This window comes from Merops nubicus, unplaced genomic scaffold, assembly GCF_000691845.1.
Source record: "Merops nubicus isolate BGI_N331 unplaced genomic scaffold, ASM69184v1 scaffold33108, whole genome shotgun sequence".
Classification (NCBI taxonomy): Eukaryota; Metazoa; Chordata; class Aves; order Coraciiformes; family Meropidae; genus Merops; species Merops nubicus.
This window is the reverse complement of record NW_008624296.1, coordinates 19258-35329: the sequence shown is the minus strand read 5'-3', so window position 1 is coordinate 35329 and position 16072 is coordinate 19258. Positions and strand designations below refer to the sequence as shown.

The 16072-nt window shown below is 49.4% G+C and overlaps 1 protein-coding gene across 1 annotated transcript in view; it reads right to left on the bottom strand.

Moving 5' to 3' along the window:
- Window positions 1–15499, bottom strand: part of NCKIPSD (NCK interacting protein with SH3 domain) — a gene marked incomplete at its 5' end in the record, with an annotated part of 27259 nt that extends 11760 nt beyond the window's left edge. The window contains 5 exons of the mRNA XM_008945347.1: window positions 303–477; window positions 7263–7891; window positions 10093–10180; window positions 14425–14626; window positions 15387–15499. Coding sequence (XP_008943595.1) covers window positions 303–477; window positions 7263–7891; window positions 10093–10180; window positions 14425–14626; window positions 15387–15499 — 1207 coding nt within the window. The remainder of the gene's footprint in view (window positions 1–302; window positions 478–7262; window positions 7892–10092; window positions 10181–14424; window positions 14627–15386) is intronic.
- Window positions 15500–16072: the final 573 nt, after the last annotated feature.

Here is a 16072-nt window from a genome sequence, read left to right as displayed (position 1 = left end):
CAGGAATGAACAGGTCAGCTCAGTGGTACATCAAAGGAGCAAAGTGCCTGCTGCGGGGACCTCGAGGGAGGCCAGCTGCTTTCAGGTCTCAGTAGCCCCAGCTCAACCACCTCACAAAAAACTGAAGGCAGAGCACAAGGACAATTCAAGAACCACCATCCTGCAGATTCTGCATCAAAGAGAATTCTTGAGAAACATCTCTGCTATACAGCATGTCTTGGCTGAAAGCACCTTAAAAACCCATAAAAAAAAAAAAAGTAACTTCACTGGGACCATCTGCTCTGCTGTAGAGGGAAATCTACTCACCAGGATGCGGAGCAGCTCCTCCAGGTAGCAGCAGATGACGTTCTCATCCTCGTAGAGCGCCCAGCTGCGCTGCTGAGCGTCGTCCTTGTGCCTGGCCAGATCGGCAAAGATCACCTCCAGCCGCTGCTCGTCGTGGCAGATCTGCCCCGAGGGCAGCCCCGCGCTCAGATTCTGCACAACAGCAAAACCACTGGTTAGGGGGTCCCGACAGCTAGCTGTTGTTTGGGTGCCTGTTTCCTCAAATCTTTGTCTCCAGACTGACAGTTGGCCTCATTAAGTCAAAAGCTGGCAGCAAAAAGACAGCAAGTTTAAGATGCATGTTATTTTAGCTCTCATACTTTTGGGACCTCTACTCGTCTCCTTTCCTTGCACAGCTAATGCACTGAATCAATCAGAATAGGTGCCAGAACTGGTGCATGGACAGAATGTCTTTAAATCCAAGCTACCATCATCCTGCTAGAGCATTAGCTGTCTTCTGAGGATGCTGAAGAACTCAAGAAACCTCACTCAAACAAAACTATACCCCTTTTTCTTAGTGCTGTTAGTAACCTAGGGCTGATCCAGGCAAATCAACATTCCCAAAGCCATGGGAATTTGTACCCAAGTCTCTCCTAGATCACTTAATTGTAACCTCTTGGCACACACTCACACCACCAGCTTCCCCACTTTCCTTCCCAGCAAGCCAGAGGGTGCTTGCCTGCCCTGGGGTGGGGTGAATGCTGCAGTGAGGGGAATGCCCATTTCCTGCAAGGGAGGAACTCAAGGCAAGAGGCCAGCTCGGATGACCACAGCCCTCTGCACACTTCAACCCGCTTAAAGGAAAACCCAAAATGCTTGGGCAGAGCACTACACTTGGTGCCAGCTAAGCCCTCCCCACAGGGTAGACAAACACACTACATCTTTCAGAAAAGCAGCTCTGTGTGCCAAGAGCATGGGGCAACCCAACCTCAGGGAACCCAAAGGTACTCTATTACCTCCCCACAAAACAAGTAAACCACTGGCTTCCTTCTGGGTTCAAGCCTCTGCGAGAATCAAGCAGGCGTTCGGAAGCCCTTCAGAGGACACATTGTAGACTCTAAAAATCATCCTGAGCATAGGGAAAGCCAAAGCAGCCTGGCATGGGCCAGGACCACTGTCAGGCAGCCGCTGAGCACACCTCCAGGCTCACCCCAGTAAAAGAGATGTGTCCCAGGACACAAAACCACCACACTGCACAACTGCCTCCAGGAAGGAGAAGCTCGCTTCACTGCCCCTCCCTCCATCTCGAAAGGGACAGATTTCCTTTAATCCTTGGCTTAGGAGCAAACATTTGCATGGCACTACATGCCACCTGCTCAACACCAGGTCTGCCTCCTTCTACAGCAAGGATAGGAACCAATGAATCTTGGGCTGCTCTGGTTCTGCTTTCTGCCACACAGCACAGCTCTACCACCATTCACAGCAGCTCTGACGCTTGTAGCTACAATGCAGGCTACCTCAGCAGATCTGACACACGCACTCCTTTCTCAGACTGCTGTCACCTGCAGCCCCACCACTTCCACTTCATACATAACTCTTGCCATGAAGGCTTCACTCTTCAGTTGTCTTTCCTACACTTTTCCTCTCCCTGGAGAAAGAGCAGGGAAGAGTCAGGCCCTGCTAACCTGTCCCAACAGCTGCTGTGGTCTGTGATGTAGGACAACCAAGGTAAGGAAGGAAAGAGCATGCTTGTTTAACATGAGCTTTTGTACACTCTTAAAATTTTGGGAAGCTGTGGAATGTGTACAGAAAACCGGGTAACCAGCTGTGAGAGAGGATGGCAGCTTTCAGGAGCTGAGCATAAACACAGGAGAATCTCCCACTGATGTGATTTATCACAGAAGCAAATACTTTAGTTAAGAGACTCAGCTTGATCTTTCCATCTCCTCCCACCTTTATGAGGGCCTACAACACTGTGGTGTCACCTGCCTGTCCTCATGCATCCCAGCTATTGGGACAGGGTTCTCCATTTATGTACCTTACTCAGATCCTCCTCATTAGAGTAGTGCAGGGCTGGCCCTACCTCAGCCCACTGCTGGGATGTCTTTTTGTATGAGCATTTTAATGCATACTCGTTTTAATGATCACTCTTTTTAGCCTCTTATCACTAATCTGCTTCCTCCAATCCTTCATCTACAGCCTTTATGACTCCACTGAGCATCAAGCTCCTAATGGACTTGGATGAGATCAATCCATTAAGAAGCTCTTTAATCCAACCACTGTAACTACACCACACACTGTCTCAATGCACTCTCAGCACCATTCTCAGCCCTCCCACCACCAAGGTCAGGTCTCTGCTTATTAAACATCTTGGCAGCTACTTCAACCTGCAGCCTCATAATATGGTCATTTCCAGGAATCTGCTCCCAAGCAAGAAGTGCTTTCAGTATTTCTAACAATGCCACTTTGCACTTTGCTTCAGATAGTTCCCTCCCCCCAGTCCAGCAGAACAAACTGCTGCAGGGATTTCATTCCTTCTGAGTTGCCAAAAACCGTTTTAGGAACCTCACCACCCACACGCTGCTCAGATGTAACCACATCTGCCATGAAAACCCTGATACCATCCTGCCGAGCTCTTCCTCCAGCTTCTTCCTCACCTTCCCATGTCTCTCTCCCCACCACTCCGGCGTGGGGGAATCACCAGTGCTGTGGGCACACACATCTACCAAGTTTCCCCCCCAGATCCACCTTGTGTAAACTATATAGCAGGTTTTTAGACACATTTCAGGGGGACTTCCCTGGGAACCTCCCCCTCGCCGGGGCAGCAAACCACTTGCACTCCAGCCCCAGTGGCTAACAATGCTCTCCTCCACACAGGCAGACTGCCAGGCTCCCCGGCAGCACCGAACCAGATGAGCCATGGTGCCAGAGAGACCCCGAACTTCAGCTGAACCTTGCTCTCTAGGGCAGGCCTTTCATGTGCACTCTTTCAGCAGCAGCAGGTCTGCTCCCAGCTGGGCACCCTGGGATATGGCCCTGTCGCAGGGCAGGTTGGCTCTGCAGGAAGGGGACCCCGCCTGCTGTGCACAGACCTGTGGGGCATCAAGGGGAGACAGGAGCACTGAGCTTCAACCCCCATGTTAGCTGTGCTTCAGTCAGGTCTCTGCAGCCTTTGCTGTCCAGCTATCCCAGCCCAACACATTGACTCCACAGACTCACTCAGCAGCACCTCTCTCTGCACCACTGTGGCCCATTTACAGCTGGAGTGAGATGGCTGTGCATGAAGACTCTGGCACAGACATTCAAAAAGGCTCTTCTAGTAATTAATGAGCAATGGACTTGCATAAGCACTTAATGTGTTCCTCCCACCCTCCAGATTCACTTTTGTTGCTGTATTTCACCAAGGAGGATCCCCATGTGGGCATGCTAACAGCCCAGCCAGAGGACTCAGCCTTGAAAGCACTCACTCCGCTGAACTTCCCTTTGTCCTCGGCAAGCAGAGGGACAAGGGTACCACAGGGACAAGCCGAGCCCCAGAGCAGCATTTGTGTCTTGGTAAAAGCAAGTCTCCCTTAAGCAAAGCTGAATCAATGAATGGGAACTGCTCAAAAGGCAGCCTGCATGGACTGAGGGGAAATAGAGGGAGCTTGGCCACACTAGCCATGAGGTTTGCCGGGGCCTGTTGGGGAAAACAGGCAGTGGGCAGTGGTAATGGACAGCTGGGAGCAGCTCCCAGCCTAGCACTACAAGGGGAACCCTCTCCAGAACTACATCACCTCCCACACCAACTTCCTAACTTGTTCCTCTGCCTCCAAGACAGCCAAGAACCGTTTGACCTCACGCAGCAGCCTGAGCTGATCTCTAAGACCGAGCTGAATCACACACCTTTGTCAGAGCAGTTTTCAAGCTTAAATTTAAGGCAACCAGAGATGGGTTTGAGTCACACATGCAACACAGCAATGCTAATTTAATAAAAAGCAGGTAAGTTATTTCTAAGCGCTCCCTCTCAAGGTGTAGCTGGCTTGTGTATTAGGCAACTTTGCTCACCTTGCACTCAGTTTAATTTTCAAATCAACCTCTCTAGACAAGATGTCTGCAGTACTGCCCTCTCCTTTCAGACTGGAGATTATTCAGCAGAGCTGAAGGCAATCACATACCACCCATACACACTAATCCAAGCGATTCTCTAGATGCTTGAAAACCAGGCAGCATCTATATTATCTTTTAGTGCTGCCAAAATGTCAAATGACTTCCCATGAAAGCCAGCTCCAGTTTAGAGGGTCACTGCAGCAATGCCTTTGAAAAGAGGTTTCATTTCCCTTTGCCTATCTTGCCCAGTCACCATGCCACTTGTCAGGAACTTGCTCAAGGACAAGAAGAGTGGCCATTTCCAAGGCCGGGACAAATCCTGACATGGGAGAGCCAGCTCAGCATGTTTGATCCTTCAGATCAGGCTTCCCCAAGGTAGTATGGTACCTCTGAAGCACCCTTCCTAAGGTGTGAGCACCTCAGCACCCTCCTTCTCTTTGCTGTTCCTCCAGCGTAGCCTTATGTTACCTCTCTAAAATCAGCAGCCGTGATTTTAGTGGTGCTGTGCCAGCACAAGGATCTTTTGTTCTCTTGAAAACACGTACCGGGGCAGACTCTGTGCTGGAGAAGCAGCAAGGTAAATAAGAGGGAAGTGTCACCACAACTCAACCTCCAGAAGGCACCGGGGATAGGAGTGAGGTAATGGATTCCAGAATTGATTTAGTAAACCGGCGATCTGACTTCAAATTAAGACTGGAATAGGAATAGAAAGGATAACTAAAGAACATGATACAAGAGGTTGAAGGAGGTGGGATATCTACTATGAGCAGACTGAAGCTTTAAATCAAAGCTTATCTCTCACTGTGTTTTAGGCGGTGGAAGAAAAATCTTGAAAAATATGCAAAAGATGAACTGACCATGCATTTGCACAGGCTGGGGTGTGGAAGAATTTCATATGTTACAAAATTAGAAAAAAAAAAGCAGTCCTTGACTTAGAACTGACGACTCAGCAACAATTCTGCAGAGAAACCCCTGAGATCATAGAACAATTTGGCATAACAAATAACACAAAGTCAATGATAATAGTTTGCACCATTAAATGATGTTAGTGAAACTGTGGCTGTACAGCCACACCATGACTACCCATGGCTGAATTTTTAACTGTTAGAGCTTGTCTTCTGCGCCAGGTGAACAACCTCATCTGGGACCAGGTCCCTACACAGCAGCAGAGCTCCATCTTCTGCATTAGAAACTGAGGAAAAGTGCACACCACGACCACAATGCTTACACCTGACCATGGTGCAAGCCCACCCAGGCTCTCCATCTGAAAGAAGTTCTGCTCAAGATAGGTATGATGAGGCATCATGAGCCAGGACCTCCTGCTGTGTCTCCATAAAGTACCGGGTACTTTTGAGTCCAGCAGATGTCCTAATGATAGACACTGTATCAGTTATGAGTAGATCCACGCCCTGCACAAGCATCAAAATTTCTTCCCATGTTTCAGGCTGGTCTGCAGCAACGGGCATCAAATGGAGGTTTTCAACTCCTCTCTGCAAAAAGCCAGCACTAAACGATTTCTGTGGAATTACGCTTATTGTATCCTGAGAGAAGGTATGAAAATAATAATATTCAAATCTTGTCCAGGGTCCAAATAATAGAAAATTGAACTTCTTAGCATGCAAGTCAGAGCCAGAACATTTGCTTGAAACAGCTAAACTTTTTTGCTGAATCTAGATCGTGTGTTGAGACGACATCGTTATTGCAGGAGGAAGCAATTAACCGTTGGGTTATGGCCACAAACTGAGACTTGATGATTGCTTCTAGGACCCTCTATTCAGCACATACAGTTAACCAGATTATGATTTGATCTAAAATTTGAATGCCATTCACTTTCCATATTCAGATGCTTCTGAACAGTTCATTATAATCTTGCCATCAGCAATGGAACTCCAATCTTAGATGTTTATATGAAACGTACTCCTCGGGGCTGTATTTAGCAAGTGGGAGCTGAAATTTATTATCCCTCCAACTAAAGCAGAGGGCTGCCTAGGTGCACTTCCCATTTCAATGACTGCTGCAAGAAGCATTCTTTTACTTCCTTCCTTGCATGTCTGCAGCAGATGAAAGAGGAATATGCAATCCTTTTGGCATAAGGGTTATTTGGAAGAAGCTCAATATAATGCTTTTCCTCCAGTGGCTGAAAAACTACTTTCATGGTCTTTAAAAAAAGCAGGGCTGAGGTTTGTGTTGTGGAATAATGGAGAGGTTTGCATCTACAGAAAACTAGTTTCCATTGCTTTGATGAAATAGCAGGACAGACGTATACAAGTCTTGGGTGCTCCATCATCAAAGAGACAAGAATCCCTGCAGATTTATACTTTGCACAGGTTTGCTGAATCTACACGCAGTACGTGCAGCACTGTAGAAGAAAACAAGTTTGTACAATGCATTATTTTATAAAAGGTTTCTCTACAGAAGCACTTACTGTGAAGGCCCCATTTTCAGCACTGTGTTGTCACCAGTGCTGCCCGTGGCACTTGCAAGGCTGTCATCTCCCACCTGAGGTGCTCATGTGGTTCGGTTCAGTGCTGCCCATCCCATCTCCCTCTCCCCAAGCCACAGTCTCATCTGAGACACCCACCCCTCCACCACAGCACCAAGGGCCCTCTCAGTTGGTTTGGCCTCTCACTCCCAGCTCCAAACTCGAGGTTGTGCTGTACATCTGCAGCTCGTTTGGGGAAAACACTCATCTGTTTTCCACTCCCTTGCTACCAGTACTTGGACCTGGTTTAAACCCCAGGTCCCCCGGCTAGACATTTACCCCCATCTAGCACCTCTCCCCTTTCCTTTAGGATCTCACTAAGCTCCTCATCCCAAACATTAGGGGAGCTCAGTGAGCTCATAACACCTTCTGCCCCATGCTAGGAGGTGTTTGGTGCAGCCCCTCAGTCCAGCCCCACACACGCTACCTTACTCTCCACCACGGAGATGAGAATCTGCTCCATGATGCTGCTGGTGGCTGGAATGGAGGTCTGGATGTGGCCGATGACCACGCCGATGGCCACGCGGGACAGCTCATAGCTGAGGTGGGTGTTCCTGCGTACCAGCTCGATCAGTTCAGCACCTATTGTCTTGGGGACAGATGCCACCAGACCACTGGGCTCTGGTGGCACCGGCTCCACCGCAGCCACCTTCTTATCCTCCAGGCAGAGGGAGCTGAAGGCATCCAGGCTCGCAGGGGCGGCCAGGGTGGCTTTCTTCATCTGAGAAGTCTTCTCCCCATCCCCAGTGTGGGACCTCTGGGTCCCCCCTTCAGCTGGCGGTGCCGGGGCAGCTCTCTTGGTCTGGGGAGATTTGCTTGCCCCATCCTTCGGGGAAGTCCCGTAGCGGGAGTGGGCCACCGAGCCGGCGTCCAAATTGCGCGTTATGGTGGTGTGGACGCTGCGGCTGGGCACAGGGGGAGGGGTGTTGGCAGGGCTGGAGGTGGCCGTCGGCAGAGCCGTCTCTGACACAGAAGAAGCAGTGTACAAGGTATCCAGGGATGTCGTGCTCACAGAGGAGGCACTAGAAGCTGACCCAGGGATAATTTCAACTGAGTCTGAAACGGAACAATTAAAAATGCCTTAGCAACAGCATCAAAAGAAAAAAGAAAGACCCAAATTGCTACAGCACAGTCCATTAAAAGGCTCATTGTGCATGCGACCAGAGCAGTTTAACTTCTCTTCCTGCCTCAGTTATCTCAAAGCAAAATTGTACTGCTCTCTCTGTGCACAATCACTTCTTTAGAAAGGGGAAAACGACTCTTTTCAGATTAATACCCTTCAAAGGGCTCAGTGTTTTACACAGGGGAAGTGAGAGAAGGAGGGGCAGGACTAAGGGACAGAAAAGTCCTTCCCCCCTGGCTTAGCAGTGGGCTTCTTCTGCATTCAGAATTTAAGCTCTCAATCTTTTGAATGATGGTGCCCGAGAACTGCATGAGACTGAAGGCTTCACATGCCAGCCCACACAGCCCTCTTGCATGCACCTCACCAACTGCACACCACAGTTAGCACCGAGGATGAAGAAACATTTGGCTGACAACACCTCTAGTCTCTCTCTTTCAGCACTCTCCAACGTTTGATCACGAGCCCTGCAGCCCTGCTAGCACCTACTGCTTTCACAAGCCTCCACCTTACCTGCTCTACTGTATTTCTCCCCTGTCTCTCGTTTTGACTAGTTCTAGCAGGGATATCAGTCCCACCTTCCAGCAACCAAAAAAAAAAAATGCACTACAAAGAGATGTTTAGATTTTTCTTCCTTTAACCTGGTCTGGTATATAGCTTTGATAAACCTCATCCATTAGTTTCATGGGGACAGAAATGCATCCGAGTCCTTTCCTGCCTGTGACAACAGTTACTTGGGCAAACACTGAGCTATCTTCATCTAGAGCTTTGCAAAAGCAGCCGATGTTAGTGCTGGAAGAGAAGGAACACACCCCATGGGGAGCCCAGCTCGCAGGGATGGCAGATTCTCCCACACCAAAGGCAGGACCTGTGTGACAGACACGTGAAACATCTTTGCTGCACCTCTGCAAGCAACTCCAACCCTTCCTTCCTTCTTGGTCCTGTGAGCCCTCTACTACCCCATCCATCACTCAAGCACAAGCTAGGCAAAAAATTGGGGCCCTTCATCCCACAGGGGTTCAGCATCCTTCTTTCTTCCTCTTCCTCCTCCAAGAGGCATTCATGAATCATAGCTCCCACCATGCTTCATTAAATCAAGATAATGAGTTGAAGCAAACTGACCTTTGTGAACTCCCACTACCACAGTGAAAAATGGCTCAATACCATTAAGTACCATTACGTAAGCTGGTGCCAGCCCCAAGTTTCAATTAACTACCTGCAAGTCAACAGCTCTGCCCTGCTCCTCACAAGGTGACAAGAGTGGCCTTGAGATACACTGTGTGTCACTAATGACCTGACTGTCACAGCACAGGAGAGCACTTGGACAAGCTGACAGCAGCTCAGCAGGATGACCACTGCCTCTGCCAGCCCAACTGCACCAAAGATGGAGAAGCCCCTGCCATGGCCCCATGGCTCTGCTCTGAAGTGCTTCTCATTAGCTCTTCCCCTGCCTGTGGGCAGCATGTTGGCAGGTGTGCTCCTGGAACCACTACTGCTCCTTATTACAGGCACCAGCCACCGATTTTATGGAAATTCCATCTGAGCACTGTACAAAGATAACGCCCAACAGACTGGAAGTCAACAGCGAGACCTGAGCCTGTCCTAAAAGTGTGACCAGTGAGCTCCCCCTGGTGAACTACCACACTCTGCACTGCCAGGGAAAGCCCTCTGCCTTGCTGGGAGATGGCCACGGTGTCTGTGGGAGAAAAACACCCACAGGATCTTAAATCCCCAAGGTTGTGCACTGGCCAGAATAGCCACCTGAGCAGGCATGGAGTTTGCTCCTCAGAGAGCACCATATTTCCCAGGGCCACCAGCACAGGAGGACTGGGAGGACGCTGTACTTGGCACCCATCCACAGCGCCAGGCTGCCTAGACCCTCCCAAACCAGAGAGGACTTGAAGGAGCACTGCTCACCAGCTCATCATCATTGGCACTAGAACCTATAGGAACTTAGGATATACACGCCTCTACATTAAAAATATATAGATATATCTAAAAGGATATAAACCCTGTAGGAATGTAGGATATAGACAAGGTTGCTCTCTGAGCACAAAGCAAAAGCACCCAGGCACTGCGACTGTTAGGTGGCCCGGTGCCCGTTCTGAGCCCGGTCTGGAAGGCAGCTTCTCCTTACTTTTCACTGGAGCAGCAACCTGCGTGTTCTTGCGCTTCTCTGGCGGCGGGGGGGTGACAGGAGCAGCACGCCGGGCCTGCGGTGGGATCTGTAAGGGAAGATTTCAGAGCAATCAAAGGAGGCTGACAATAAAGACATTCTCTGTTATGAAACCTTCTTTCTCGTGTGTGTGTGTAGATTTGTCCTTACATCTCTCATCATTCGAGGAAGTTTTCTCAGGAGGACAGATATTAATAGGCAGCTTCCTTGAACAACAAAGCAGGATGCAAGTGGGCTTCACCCCTCCCTGTGACAGGCAAAGCAGCCCTTGTTTAATTGCTGTGTTCAGCAGTACATGGCACACATGTCGTGTAGACCTGTCAAGAATTTACTCCTCCTTTATTCCAAATGCAATCCCACACACTCACTGTGACTCCACACCACTCTCAATAGCTCCACAGAGGCTGCAAACACAGCGCATATTTAGACACTCTTCTGGAGAGATCCATTACATCAGCTACAAACACCCTTGGAAAAAGACAAAGCCAAGGACTGGAGACATGTAAACTCCTTTTCCATGCTTTGAGATCTACTCCTGCTCATGCAGGGAGAATATAGGGCTAGACTCTCTGTGCAATCCTACACTACCTGTAGCAAGACCCGCAGGGAAGTGCTTTTGACAGGGAGTTGCATTAACTCTCCACATCTGGGGTTTCTCCTGTAAGTCTCCTCTGCTAGCAATGTCAATCTGGCAGCATATGAGCCTCAGGCCCAGATTCCTACACTCATCTCTTCCTGTTAGATCCAAACACCATGACAGCATTACCCAGAACTACACTGGTGAGGTGCAAGCTCAGGGTTCACCTCTGGTTGGTAGAATGCTGCTGAACACAGCAGTCAAGCTAGGTGGGAGCACGTTGCATCAATACTCTAATCCTCACACCCCAGTGGCTCAGGGCCTCTTAGGACTTCTGCTTTTCAGAGCCTGCTGCCCAAAGCATGCCTCTTTTATGCAATACTGCAATTGCTGCCTGCAGCAAAACCACCCAGGGCAGCACAGGAAGGGAAAGAAGGTGATGGCCTCAATGTCTCAGGCAGCCCAGACTGAAGCCAGCTGGAATCTATGGTGATGTTCAGGCCACCACACAGTGCAAATTTTCCAGGTTTGTTTAGCCCTGGAAGAGAAGTTTTTCTGTAGCCCGCCCATGCTGAACAGTCCCATAAAGCCATACAGAGCACAACACACTGCCAGTCCCTGCAGCGAAAAACAGAGAGGCCCCTGAAAAGTCTCCATCTTAAATAGCTTACAACATGGGAAATGAAAAATGTACTTTTTCCCCATGATCCAGGAAGGTCTGAAACCTCCTGTGAAATGGGAGCAAAGATATTCCTGTACATAAGGCACGTTCAGGAGACAACTCAAATGTTCAAGACTGGATGCCAAAAGCTGACAATATGGTGCTCACAGCCCATGTCTGCACCCTACCAGACAAGTGAAGACACAGAAGTTTGCACAGCCCACAAAGCCTTTAAAAAAGTGATCTCTCAGTCCCTTTCGCTCACCCAGCACAGAATACAACCAACCTTTTCCTATGTCACATGTAAAGAAATGACTTGTTAAGGGCCTTCAGCTGGTGGATTATAACCAGATATTGCTGCAGGCTCCCAGACTGAGCTCTTCTGCTGTTGTCAATCCGTCCCACATTGTTCTCTGGGTAAAATGCCATATGATACTTGCATACAGCTCCAAAAATTATCTGTGTCAGTCCAAAAAAGGGATGACAAAGCTGAGAGAGGCCAAACAGATAGGGAGGGGTCTCCACATCGTGCAGCTGGAAGGCTGCTCCTAAATGGGGAAGGCTCAGCTGTGCTAAAAGCAGAGGCCACCCTGCGGGGCAGTGGAGCCGCAGCCGCTCGGCCCGGCCCCGCTCCCAGAGCAGCCGGGTTTGGTGGCCAGGCAGGCTCGGGGCTTAGAGCAGCTGCCTGGCATTATCTGGAGATAGCTGGGGTGGGGTCGTTCTGGAGTATTTCCACGGCTTCTTTAGCCCTTCCAAGTTTACCACGCAAGCTGAAGGCAGCTATTCCAGCCCAGCGCCGACATGAACAGGCGTCCAGCTGACGTGAGCTCCAGCGGCCACGCGCCGCAGCCCAGGCGGCCACCGTCACAACATGAGATGTCATGTGAACTTCCCCAGGAGCTGAGCTGCCATGAGAGGTGGCCGTCACCTGCCTCTGCCCCACGTCCCAAACGCTGCGTGGGGTCAAGAGGAGGATGTACAACACCAAAACCCCTTGAGGGAAGCGGAGAAAACATCCTCTGTCCAGCTGCCATGGGGAAGGTGACTGCACAGAAGTTCCTGCAGTTCTGATCCATCCTGTCCAGAAGGGAGAGGAGGGACCTTACCTCCTCCGTGCCTACACACACCTTGTAAACCTCCCTTTCCCCAGGCCTCTACAAGGGGACTGTGAACTTCCTCAAATCCATTGATTCTGCACATCTGCTTCCTCTCCTTTTCCATCTTGCAGTAACTGCTATCAGAGGCTCTGCTCCCCATGCTGCTTGAGAGCTGACTCAGCCACAACACTCCCATCTTCTTTCCAGCCAGGCAGGCAGAGACCACCACCACTCCTTCAACTCCTGGGAATAATGCTATTATAGTAGGAACCTTTACACAAAAAAAAAAAAAACAAAACACACCAACAATTCCCCACCCATCACCTCCTTTAGGCAAACTCTGCTAAACCAGATGTGCTGATGTGCAGCAAAGGCTTCTGGAGATGAGCATCACAAACCCATTGAGCATGCACAAATGCAGCAGACTGACTAAAATACTCCAAGAGGCTCCCTTGGCAGCTGGTGTGTAACTGCCCCAGCCTCCCACCTCATGGTAACTACAAAGGAGCTGAAGAGAGACTCAGCACAGGTGCCATCACCAAGTACCTCAGCCAGTTCAGCCCTCAGAGCAAAGCCACCAACAGGAAATTTGCACCTCAAATTTTGCTTAAGATGCAAAAACTGAATGCACCCAAGAACCTCGAGCAGTCAAAAGCACGTGCAATAACCTCTGCTGCTCCTGACTTGGTGAGAAAGTTTAGATTTCAGTAGGTCTCCTCTTAGGCAGCTGCATGACCAGTGGGAGAAAGCAATGCTGCTTCCTCCATTTAATTATTTTCAAAGCACACAGGAAATCGCTCAACTGAGCTGTTAAAGTCTCAAGGAGTCCTTTCAGCATGGGGCTAAGCTGGAAGCCCTTTGACTGCATCCTCCGTGACACTCAGACAGAAACAGCTCTTTGTCAGCCAAGGGAGCTGTCTTGCTACTTTTTGGCAAGCGACCAAACCCCAGGCCAGATAAAGACGGGGAATTTGCCCAGAGAATGGGCTGTAAGGTGCTACATTTGCCCAGCCCGTAATGCACAGGCTTGAGAATGGAGCTCGTCTGGCTGCCCAGAAAAGAAAATCACTACCAAGGAGAAAAATGGGGTTCGTAGGGATCGCTGTGCTCTGCACGAGCCAGAGCTACCTTTCATCTCCGCAGACTCGCAGTTCTTCAAGTGTAAAACAAGCCTCATCTGCTAGGAGTGACAGGGTGTCAGTACCTTATAAACACTTATCCCAGGTGGATGAAGAAAAACTACAGTGCACGTGTTCATCTGTACGAGGAAAAAAAACCCCTGCGCTCATCCCTGCTCGGCGCCTTCGCCCTAACACCCAGCTAGAACAGCGTGTGGTCAGCCACATCATCCAGCCCAGCAACTGCTGCATCTGTCCTGGGCTACTTCTGAGCCTTGCTGGCGCCGCACAGTAACCTCAGAATTGTATGCCACTGAGATAAAAAATCCCCTCTAATCCTGTATTTCCTGCAATTTACCTTTAATTCATCATGACAAGCAAAATTCAGACAAAGCAGGATCTTCAGGGCTTTTATGTTCTGAGCAGTAAACACAGGCAGCTACAGCAGGTACAACACTTAAATACCAAAGATCTTGTTGTGCAGATTTAACAATGGGGAAACAAAGCACTGAGTACTCAGAGGGAGTCCTGCTGCTCACATCAAAACCGTTTTCCAAAATAGTCTCTGGGGAGCTTGTGACTCTTTTAGAAAGTTATCAAGAGACAGACACACAATATAGAACAGATCTTGCATGTCACCATAAACCCATGGAACCTCAAGGATCCCTAAAAGCATCACAGGTGTAAATGGCAGAGGGACTGTTCCAGACTTCAATTTACATTGCAGTAATCCCAGGTAAGCAGCCAAACACCTGATTTGTGACTTCAGCTGCAAAGGCGTAGGACAAGCAATGTCATACCACCAAAGGAGAAGCCTAGAAAGCATCCAGCCACTGTTACCTGATAGAGACCTTCATCCTCCTCCTCCAACTCGGTGTTTGGAAGGCTGTGGTGCCTCTCGTACCCCGTCCGGCACACGCCGTTGGGCTGCCGTGCCACGTCCAGATGGTGGTCGCTGGAGGACTGCGTCATAGCCACCCCCTGGGCCGTGGGAGAGTGGCCTTTGCGGGACACCGTCTCCTTCCGGTGATGGATCAGTTTTCTGACAAAGAAGGACATCAGGAACAGTGAAGCTAAACGGGGCAACAGTGCTGCAACATTTAAACGGTATTTTTTAGTGATTTATCGCACTTGGGCTATATATACCACAATGGGTTACATTCCTCTGAACATCAACTCCAGTTTCATTAACAACTAAGGAAGCACTTCTGGGGGAGGAAGGAAGAGGCTTTGCAAGAGCCCATGATTTATTCATCAGATCACTGGAGAAAAATACCTCTTCCTCAGGGAGAGTCACATATTGCATTGCGAGCTTCAGAAATTGCCTGCACTTCAGAACTGCTGTTCAGCTGAGATTAAACCACTGTGCCTCAGCGTGGAGCACGAGGTGTCAGAGCAAAACAAAATTTCTCCTCACAAGCAATTATTTGAGAACATATTAAGGACCTTATGCCACATGCCAACAACTTCTACAATACCAGGCTGGTAGAGAGTAGAAAATGCATCCAGAAAGGTTTCGGATTTGTCCTCCAAGCCTACAATCCAGCTGAGAGGCTCCTCGTGTTTACATGCACAGGGACAGAGGGGCAAGGCCAAAGCACTACTTTGTTCGACGTGTCGACAGAAGCAGCAGCACCAGCCAGCAGCTCAAACACTGGGAACCTCTGCGTGCATCAGGACTTTGCAGCACAGGGACTGAAATCAACAACACCCACCTTGACCCCCAAGGATAGAAAAGACACCAGCATCATATGTTGACTACCCTCCATTCACCTGCTCTCCCAGACACCCATCAGACTTACTGGAGGACATCTCTCTGCTCCAGGTTGTACTTTCCTCCATTCTTCATGGCTGCATTGTGCACAGCCTCAATGGCACGATCAATCGACTGGAGAACCACATCTTGCTCCAGCACCTGAGAAACACAACACCCCACATGTTACTGCACTGCTTCAGCTGTGGTTCTTGTGCACCTGAATTTAGGAGAGACTATGGTACAGGAAACTCCCAGAGCAGGCACTGCATGAGCCAAATAGCCAACCAACAGTTCCCAGAGCCAGAACCCCATCTCAACACCATCCTACCTTTTCCTCCTTTCTCCAGAGGAAATGCATTTTGAGCCATGCTTCAAACTGAGTCTGCCCATTCAAGGTTTAGAGGTTGAAAAGAAAATCACTGTTACAAGCACCAAAGTCCAGTGATCCCCACAGGAAAACCAGGGACAGAGCTTCAGGACCATGCAGCAGCCTTGAATATTCAGCCTGCTGCAGGGAGCTTTTGAGATCCCGCTGCAAAACCCAGCTTATCCCAAGATCAATTATTTCTGCTCTTGCTGCCCTGCTATGGAGCAAATACACAGCTGTGAATGTTACAAAGTCAAAATCTTCACAGTCTGTCGGCCCTAAGCTTTCATTTTTGCTTCCTTTTTTTCTTGATGGTTTTTATACTTGTTTTGCAACTTGAAGCGCCATTTCCAAATCTCCACCCA